We start from the raw sequence: 10,214 nt of genomic DNA, 5'->3' as shown, positions 1-10,214 counted from the left end.
AGAACCTACCCTCTTAGATAGGCTATTGCACGTTTAAGATTCTGATGTATTGCATTTGTAGATTAATAATTGTATATCATTTTAGGCCCACCCTAGCATACAAAGGGTCCCTTTAGGTCATGTTTTTATTTTAAAATTGCATATTTAATTGCTTTGATAAATTGGCATCATGCATGAATCTTAGATGGGAATGCCGCATAGGGAATCCCACGTTAGGAATAATCCACCCTTTTGTCTTGGATACTTAATCCAAGGAGACTTGTACGTTTATATTTTTGTAACATCCGGAGGGGTAGTGCACAAGGTAAGGTAGGATTCGATCATTTTCATAGAGCGATCTGTTGTACATTAGAATATGAGCATCTAACAATCATCTTTTGACCATTTTATCATAATTGGTAAAAATCCCTAGCATAAAGGACATTAAGTTGAAGAAATTCACAAATAATTCCTCATTGTTGAGATGGTAAATATGTTGAGGCCAAATCATGATTTTAGAAAAGCTGATAGACTAATGCATTGCAATAAATTTTTTGAAACTACAAGTGGGCAAACAATTCAATCGATCTTTTCTTGAATAAACCTTCAATTCCATTCAATTTCTTTGAACCAATTATTCATTTGATCAATTTATTCATTTCATTCAATCCATTTTATCAATTCATTCAGTTTTAGGACAATCTAGGTAATTTTTAAATAAACCGTCAATTCCATCTATCCCATTCTTGCGAGTTTATTAACATCTAGGATGATTGAGTCGATTTATCCACTTCATTCAAATTCATTTGACCAGTTGACCCATTTTTAAGATAATCTGGTCAATTTTGAATAAATCATCAATTTCATTCAATTCATTTAACCCATTTACCCATTTAAGGGTGATCCATTCAATTTTGAATAAATTATCAATTTCATTCAATTCATTTGACCGGTTTACTCATTTTTAGGGTGATCCAGCTAATTTTTGAATAAATTATCAATTTTATCCAATCCATTTGACCCGTTTATTCTCTTTTAGGGTTTCGCTCTAGGGATAACTGAATAAACTAGTCGAGGCATTGCAATTCTTTCAAGAGTAGGCTCTTTCACACATCATTTTATGTGTTAATCAAAGTGATCAATCCATTCGGACTTTGTCCTCATTTTGTTAGGACAAATGTCTCTTCTCACTCCAATTGGTCAAATTTTTCAAATTGCTTTTCACTCGAATATCAATAAGTTGATCGGATTCGTCAGGTATTGTATGTGCCTACCCTAGAGGATTGCATTTTCATGCTAGGCCAACCCTTGGCACAAAAGGGCTCCCCAATAGGACATGCTTCCGAATTACTGTAATTTTTACTAACTTGGGTCTTTTTCTTTTTCTTTTTCTTTCTTTTTGACAGCAGTTAATCAAGAAGGGCATCTAAATAGGATTTTTCCTCAATTTTTAGGTAATTGCAAATATAGCTACACAAAGAAGTCCCATCATTACCTGATCGCGTAGCCGAGCTTCAAGAACTGGTGTAAACATGAGTATGCATCCGGAATCGTCCGATAGGCCTATAACGACATCATCAACTAACTTGGCAAATCTAGGAGCTCAGCTGAGTGAAGTACTAAACAGATTCAATGAGTTAAGTGTGGAAATGACCGCGCAACGGCGTGTGATTGACCAGTTGGTCGCTGGTAGCAGTAGTGGTGTCCAACCTGAGTCTTTATCTGCTAGTCAACCTAAACTGCAACCAATAATTTTACCTTATACTCAAACCTCTGTTACTTTACATGTCATAAATCCACCCGAGGAAGCTTTCACCTATCCCACCCATGGCCCACCACCTACCTATGCACCTAACATCCAAACCAATCCTTCTTACACTCAAGTTCCCCAAAATTATCCGCCGGTTAGTATGAACATGCCACTTGAACCTCAAGGACCCTATTACTATTTCACCGCTGAACCATTCACGTTAGACACCGCTGCCCAAGGAAAAGTTGAAGCTGGAAAATCATCCGCGCCAATTGACAAGAATTTGCTAAAGAGGTTGGATCGGTTTGATGAATTCATGAGGAAGAGCCAAGGTTTAAGCAAACAAGGAGGATTAGATTATAACGAGTTGTGCCTGTTTCCTGATATGCAACTGCCTGTGGGTTTTAAAGCACCCAAATTTAGCAAGTATGACGGAACGGGCAATTCCAAGACACACCTTCGAATGTTTGCAAACAAACTAGGGAAGCCAATAGATGATGAGAATCTACCTGTGCGCTTATTTCCCGAAAGTCTAGAAGGCGATGCATTGGATTGGTATTCCAATTTGAAGCCTGAGGATATGAGAACCTGGCTGGATTTGTCAACCGCTTTTGTAAGGCAGTATGAGTACAATTGTGAGCTTGCTCCGACGAGAACCACACTAGAGGGAACTAAAAGGAAACCATCTGAGGATCACAAGACGTATGCAAAGAGATGGAGAAAATTGGCTGCCAAGGTGGAGCCTCCCATGACTGAAGAAGAAATCGTTCATACGTTCATCAAAGCTCGTGACCTGCCCTATTTTGAGGAAATTTTTCGCATGACTGGAAGCTTCTTTGCAGAAATTGTTAATAATTGGAAGAATATGATGAGTTCGTGAGAGTAGGAAAGATTGTTAATGTATCGGTTCTAAAATCGCAATTGGAAGCGATGCAAAATCAAGGCAGCAGTAGCAAGAAATCTCCGTTCAAGAAGAGAGAAGAGGAGGCTTCATTTGTCTAGAATCAAGGCCCTTCTTTCCGACCTAGATACCAACAATACCCCACCTACTCACCCCGTTATCCATACTAGCCACGTCCTCGACCTGTTTATCATACCACCATTAACCATCCTCGACCTCGACCAAATTACCCAAACACACCCACAACACCATTTCATATTCCTCCACCCACTTTTCAAACTAGACCTTACCCTCCTTATAACCTAAGACCCACTTCACCCGCCAACCAAAACTACAACTATCAACAAACTAATGACACCCGAAACCCAGCCCGATATAGAACTTTTACCAATCTAGGTCGGTCTCTTGATCAATTATATGAACAGCTCAAAGCAGCAGGGAAAATTGGTACGATACCTCCTAAAGTCTATACTAAAGGAGTTCCCCCTGGTTATGATCCCCAATCTTTTTGTGCTTATCATTCTAGAGCTCCTGGACATTCTACTGCCAATTGTTGGGTGCTTAAACATAAAATCCAAGACATGATTGAGGCCGGAGACATAATTTTGAGAAGGAGAGAAGAACAAGGGCCAAGTGTTAGCAAAAACCCTCTTCCTGCGCACAAAGATACTGTAGGGGCCATTACTACTGATGAGGAGTTTGAGCAGCCTGCCAAATACACTGTGGGAGAGAATGAAGACATCGAAATAGTCCAGAATCCTTTTGTACTCAAAGGAGCCATCTAAAACTGGACTACAAATCACATTCCCTCCCGAAGGGAATTTTGATAAATCTAGAGGATTGCCTTTGGTTGTGACCTATGAAAGAAATCATTCGCATTATTCATAGTTCTGACTCAAATGTCTTTTCAATACAAATTTTATGTTAAATAGCGTATCTTTTGGTTAAATAGCATATTATGACGTTTTGTCCTTCATTTGAATTCAATAAAATGTACAGTTTTCTATATACTGTGTTACTTACGCATTCTTTTCAGATGGCCAAGAATAAAATCCTCCGATCCTTTGGATATCACTGTTCCAAAATTTAATGGCAGCAATCTCGATATCTCACGAATGTGAATTTGAATTTCAAAATGAGAGCAGTATCGATAAGACATCCGAAAATGTTTCAAAGAGGCCTAAATGGTATAAAGAAAAATTCAAGTTGAGTTGGGATCAAGATTAAGCAAATAAAATCAGTGGTTACTTAATAAGAAGCAGCTAAATGCCATTTGTCATGGTCAGTGCTATCGAAAGAGAATGGCTCGTGCTTACAACAAGAAGGTCAAACCACGACTATTCATAGAAGGAGATAAAGTCTTGAAACGAATTTTGCCAGTGCAAGAAGAGGCTAAGGCAAGTTTGTACTAAATTGGCAGGGCCCTTTTATCGTCAAGAAGGTATTGCCTGGTGGAGCACTCATTCTCACAGAAATGGATGGACAAATTTTTCCTCAACCTATCAATTCGGATATGTGTAACAAATTCTTTATCTGATAAATGAAAGTTTCTTTTTAGGGTTAATGCGAACAATGGAATGAAAGTCAGGCCCTCTTTCTTTTCCATTGAGACATTTTATCCCTAGTTATCCCTTTTTAACCTTCAGAATGAATCATCTCGTTTGGCAACCCCTGAGGATCGCAAACCCCACACTAGAGCAAATTTAGTTTTGAAAAAGAAAAGAGAAAAAACCCCACACTGGGGCAAATTTAGTTTTGAAAAAGAAAAAGAAAGAAAACCCCACACTGGGCAAATTCAATTTTTGGAGGAAAGCCGAAAGAAAAGGAAATGAACAAAAGAAAACCTCAGTTGAAAATAAACTGGGGCAAATTGTGAACATTTCAAAAGATGAATGGAATGACAGAAGAAAAAGGAAAAATGAAAGAGAAGAGAACCTCAGTTGAGAATAAACTAGGGCAATTTTAGTTTAATCCTAAATAGGGTTAATATGAAGATGCGATCTCAGGTGATTTGAACACTTATAAAATCTGCCTTCAAGCCTTAACCTTCTCTCAGCACCTCACCTAACCACATTATAAAAAACTAAAAGTCCTAACTTCCGTTCTTTGCATCACTTCTTTTAGGAAATTTTCTAATCACATGGCAAATGATGTCAGTACACTTTCACCACTTTTGCAACGGAAGGGTTGTCGCACTGATGCCATCATTTCTTAAAATGCATTTCTGAGTTGATAAAGGTTATCGGCAGGATTAGTTCATTAGTGAAAATCTGAAAGGGCACCTTTGAAAAGAAAAAGAAAAGGAAAGAAGAATAAAAAGAAAATGAAAAATGAAAAAAAAGAGAAGAAAATAATAAAAAGGTGGGGGTTAGCCTTAGTGAAAACCTGAAAGGGCACTAAGATAGAGTTTCAGGAGGAAAAGTGAGATTGGATTTAAAAAGCTGGTGATTCGATTCGTTTGGGATTCCTCCTCATATTGTGATTTTCTACAAGCATTGAATGCCGGAGGAATGATATCCAAAGGGTCAAAGTGGCATCTTGTTGAGAATCAAAGTGTTTGGTTTATCCAACATAAATTATTGAGTTTACAGGTTCATTTCTCTAAAATTAATTTTTCTTTCAATAAAAATAAGTGATTGTTTTCATCATTGTTGTGTAAATAAAATATTCTTGCATCTGTGTCATGGTTTCATTTATCTTTTCGGGTTTATCAAATGGCAATCCCTGTGATTTATTGAAATTACCCGGATATCAAGTGTCTTATTAGCATTAGAAGTTAAGAAGGTGTGATTCGTAGAGTGAAATTGAGTTTTGCTACATCGAGAATTTATCAAAGGGCAACTCCTGCGATTTATTAAAATTGCCTGGATACCAAGGGCTTTGTTAGCATAGGAAGTTGAGCAAACTTGATACAGTTCACAGAGTAAAGTTAAATTTTCGCTACATCGGAGAAGAACACCCAAATAATCATGTTTACACATTTCTTAAAAGCAGGATTGATCGGATGGTGGTGGCATTATCTATCATTATGAGTATTTCTCTTATGCAGGTCCAACAATTCAATAGCATCATACTGGGGCAAATTTGTTGGAAGAAGAAATCATCTGACTCTATTCTCAAAATTCTACAAAAAACATTTTGCAAAAATCTTTTCAATTTTGTGGCAGGACCGGGTCTTATCCCGCTGACCGTTTATACCTCGTTGGGACCGGGTTTTATCCCGCCAACCTCGGCAGGACCGGGTCTTATCCCGCTGACCATTTATATCATCGTTGGGATCGGGTTTTATCCCGCCAACCTCGGCAGGACCGGATTTTATCCCGCCAACCTCGGCAGGACCGGATTTTATCCCGCTAACCGTTTATGTTTACGTGTTTCACGGCAGAATAACAAAAGGTAAGTATTTGATGTTTACGTCTTTATCTCGAGTCTCTTCGAAACTCAGACAAAGAGGAACAAGCTGTAGATACCAAAATTTCAAGTTTATTATTATTATTATTTATTCTTGCTTTTACTTGATTTGATTTTATTTGATTTTATTTAATTAAATTCACAAAGTGATAGTTAGTTGCATTGTTAATTATTTTGGTCGAATTAGGGACATTATTTTCCCTTTTAAAACATTTTGCATTAAATTTTTGAAGAAAAAGGAAAATCCTCATAAAATTCAAAAATATGTTTTAATCCTCTTAGATTCGATTTCTTAAAAGAATTTTTGCAATGTAACTTCAACTAGGAATTAATTTTGTCTGTTTACGTAAAATCATTAAAAAAAAAAAAGTTAGTTCACGCGCGTTGCCCATTTTCATGTTCGCTGCTAAGAGAACCAGAAACAAGGATGCGGAGCTGGAACTGGATGCGATTTTGCTCTTCATCCATTCTGCCCCAAGATTTTCCAGTACAAGGACAGCTCACCTCAATGAGAATCATCATGAAGCATCTAGAGAACATGGATCAAACGGCTCCAAAAAAATGAACAATCCAACTTAAATCTCAGCCTTAGTTCTAAGAGTTTTTGATCCATTTGGCTCCATATAAAAGGCAAGAGAATGGCTTGAAAAGAAGGGAAGATACGGGAGAGAAAGAGGGTGGCGGCTAGGGAGAAAAGGGGAAGGAGTTGGCGGTGGATAGCAAGAGGAGAGAAAAGAAATATGAGAAAACAAGAAAAGAGGCCGGCGGCTAGGGTTGGGGAGATAGAGTGAGAGATAGAGATAAGGAGAGAGCAAGAAGGGAGGCTTTGAGGGAGCTACGGGCTGAGTGAAATAGAACCGAGGAAGAAAAGAGCAAGAGATATTGAGAGAGGCTAGGGGCTGCGGGAAAGGAACCAGAAACCAGAAAAGAAAAGAGGAGAAGGCTTCAGCAAAGAAAAGAGAGCCAAGGGAGCCAAGGAAAAATAGAAGAAAAAGGCTTCGGGTAAGAGTGAAGCAAGGAGAGAAAGAAAGGAAGGCGTTTGGCTGGGAAAAGAAAAAGCTACGGGGGAAACTAGGGAAAGAGAACGGCAAAGAAGAAACAAAGAAAGGAGAGAGTTTTTGGGAGAGGAAAGGCGGAGAGCAAAGGAGAGGTTATGGAGAGAAAGGAGAGTAAAGATAGGCTTCGGACCTAAAGCTCAAAGCTTCACTGCACTTTATCGAAGCTTGCAACCTGGGTTCAGTCAATCCTGCTCATCCAAGCATATTCACGGTGATTCGACTCAAAAAAGCAGCAAAAGAGGTAGTTCTAAACCCTTCTCTTGTTTGTTTCTTCTAAAACTGGAACGTGGGTTTCTTGATTGTTAGCATGGCTGGTATCTGAGTCATGCCCAGAATGCATACAACAAAAGTTTGCTGTCCATTCGCTTGCATACAACCAAACTTGCATTCGCTGATGTGTTTCCCCGCCTCTTCATTCATTACTTGCATGTCCATTGTTTCTGTCTTTCTTGTTCCCCTGACTCGCGTTCGTTTGCATTGAATTTTATCATTGGGTTGATGATTGTTTCGTCATGTTGGTTTCCGGCTCTCCAAGTGTATGAAACAGAAATTCATTTTTTTTATTTTGCTCACTTGCTGTTTTTATGGTCACCCGATAGTGTGGTTTCTTGCCCTCACTTTCCTCTCCCTGTGAGCAAATTACCTTGAGTTTACAAAGCCAAAACTTGGTCAAAAGTGGGGGGAAGCTTCTTGGTTTCTTGCAGCAATAGAGGTAGACATTGTTTTGCAAATGATTGAAACCTTCGCTGCTCCAAGTTCAGTTGCTGATTTTTATGTCCAGCTCCCTTGTTTGATTTCTGTGGGGTAGACAATTGCATTTGGGTGATGTTAATAACATGGACGGAAGTCATAACATAGGGGCTTGGATAGGCTTTGCTTCGTATAAGCAAGTTTTGGCTGCATAAGAAAGTTGCAGCAAAGTTTCGGGTTCCAATTTCGCATGATGGTCTTGAATCTTTGAATATTGAGATTTTGTGTCGAAATTAAAAATGAAAGGAAGCTTTGTGATACTTTGTTTCCAGTTGTTTGGTCGAAATGTGAGGTGTGTTTGAATAAAACGGAAGATCACATTGGATGAAACCCATGAAGTTGCAGAAACCAGCAGAAACGAAGAAAGCTTCGTAGCTTGCATGAAAATTTTCAGAAAAATTGCATTTTGACCCCCCAAGTTTTCCCTTATACTATTATGACCCATAAAATTGAAAAAATTAAACAATTTTGTCCTTTAAAATGTTTTTTTTTTCTTCTTTGTGTCTTCATTGTGATTATTGGACAGAATATGCATGAGTTTTAGGATGAATTTGAAGGTTTTAAGAACTTTTTCTTGATTTATAGTTTCGATTTGATTTTTTTGTGGAATTTTGGAAATTTTGTTGTTTAATCGTAGCAAATTTGTTTTCATTTATTCTTGTGAATTTTATAATTTGATTGGTAGGTTTCACCTTAAGCCCTTAATCTTAATTTATTTCCTTTTGGACCCTTAATATTTGTAATAATAATAAATTGATCCCTCGAACTTCTTTAATTCTTTCAAATGGGTCCCTGTTTATTTCAATTTGATGAATATGGGTTGTTTAGTTTATTTGAATGCTTTGAGTGATTCAATTTCCTGTTTATTTCCATTTCATGTGATTATTTGTTAATTAAAGTGATGGCTTGATCTTTTCTTTGTTTTTGGAGGGTAAATAAGTAATTTCATTTCATTAGGGCACCAATCTAAGAGAGGTACACTCTACCCCTTATTTTGATTTTTACTTGACCCTATGTACCCCTATGTGACTTTATGTGCTTAATTGCATGCCTTTTGAATGTTTTCATTTCATTTATTTATTTATTCGCTTTATTTGTTTTAATTTTGTATATTTATTTTAGTTCAATTTTGTGACGCCTCCACTTCTCCTTAAGGCGAACCAAAGGGTATCTGCGGGATGCCTGCCCAACTCTTGCCAGGACTCAAGACAAATTGATTCACGCTTAACGATACATAATGATTAATACAAGCTAAATAAAGAAAAGTTGCTTCCATAATCGAATATCCAAGTCTTACACCACGAGTTCAAAATACATCAGCTATCCAATTCTTACATCAGGTATCCAAAAGATACATCAATTCCCAAAATATACAACAGCCAAAATGTCTAGTCATTTACATTTGAAACCCTAATACAAAAGTACATCCAAAGGGGTTTCTCCGAATTTCACACTATATCCATTCCTGTTAAGGAAAACAAATCTATGGGGTGAGCAATTGCTCGTAAGGCCAAGAAAATACACTTGCAAGCACATTGTTCAAGTAACAATCCTATTTGACGAGTAAAACAATAATATTCAAGTAAATAACAATTCGAGCTAGTAAAGTAAACAGAAACAATTCAAAGATATAGGAGCTCTCAGGAGCTAGTTTTCCACTTGCACGATCAAGAACCTCCACAAGTTGACACTCCGTCAATCGGGTAGGTTATAATCCGTAGAACTTCACTTATTATGTCCCCGTTCACCGTTACATATCCCTATACCGGGCCCGCCTGTCATTTGTTTGAGACGATACTGCTCGAGTATACCAAGCAAGACCTCTCAATAGGTCAAGCTTATATTTTCTCATGGCTCGCCAAGGAACCCGACCAATCCCGTGCCGGCTCGAGTCCAAGGTTGGCCAGTGAGAATTTAGGCGTCCCGCAATTAACATTTATGAGTCGAGAAGATTCACTCCAACGACGTATGCAGCCATAACATACCATTTTATTCATTCAATCATTCATTTCATTCAATTCATTCAATATATTTCAATCAATTCAATCACGATTCATTCAAATGAGAACGAGTGCGGTAAAGTACACACTCGACTCATCATTTTCAAAATATTCGATTATCAATAACAATTAACACGTAACACGTATTTCACGCACTTGACACTCACCAATCAAAAACAAAGAAGTAGTGCCCATTTGAGGGTTCAGACGTCCACCGTGGGATTCTCTTGAAGGTCCTCTTGAGTGCCTGAGCAATTAATAATGAACTATTACCCACTATCGCTTAAAACCCCTAATTAGGAGCTCTCAGGAGCTATTTTTCCACTTGCACGATCAAGAACCTCCACGAGTTGACACTCCGTCAA

The 10,214-nt window shown here is 37.9% G+C and overlaps 1 protein-coding gene across 1 annotated transcript in view; it reads left to right on the top strand.

Moving 5' to 3' along the window:
• Positions 1-1,511: 1,511 nt before the first annotated feature.
• The window catches only part of LOC113759986, a 31,750-nt gene continuing 23,047 nt past the window's right edge, over positions 1,512-10,214 (top strand). The window contains exons 1-3 of the mRNA XM_027302566.1: positions 1,512-2,576; positions 3,056-3,394; positions 3,917-4,031. Of these exons, the coding sequence (XP_027158367.1) occupies positions 1,512-2,576; positions 3,056-3,394; positions 3,917-4,031 (1,519 nt within the window). The remainder of the gene's footprint in view (positions 2,577-3,055; positions 3,395-3,916; positions 4,032-10,214) is intronic.

The sequence above is a fragment of the Coffea eugenioides genome, chromosome 2 (genome assembly GCF_003713205.1).
Source record: "Coffea eugenioides isolate CCC68of chromosome 2, Ceug_1.0, whole genome shotgun sequence".
In the NCBI taxonomy this organism is placed as follows: Eukaryota; Viridiplantae; Streptophyta; class Magnoliopsida; order Gentianales; family Rubiaceae; genus Coffea; species Coffea eugenioides.
The sequence above is the reverse complement of the archived record's forward strand: the minus strand, read 5'-3'. Positions and strand labels throughout refer to the sequence as shown.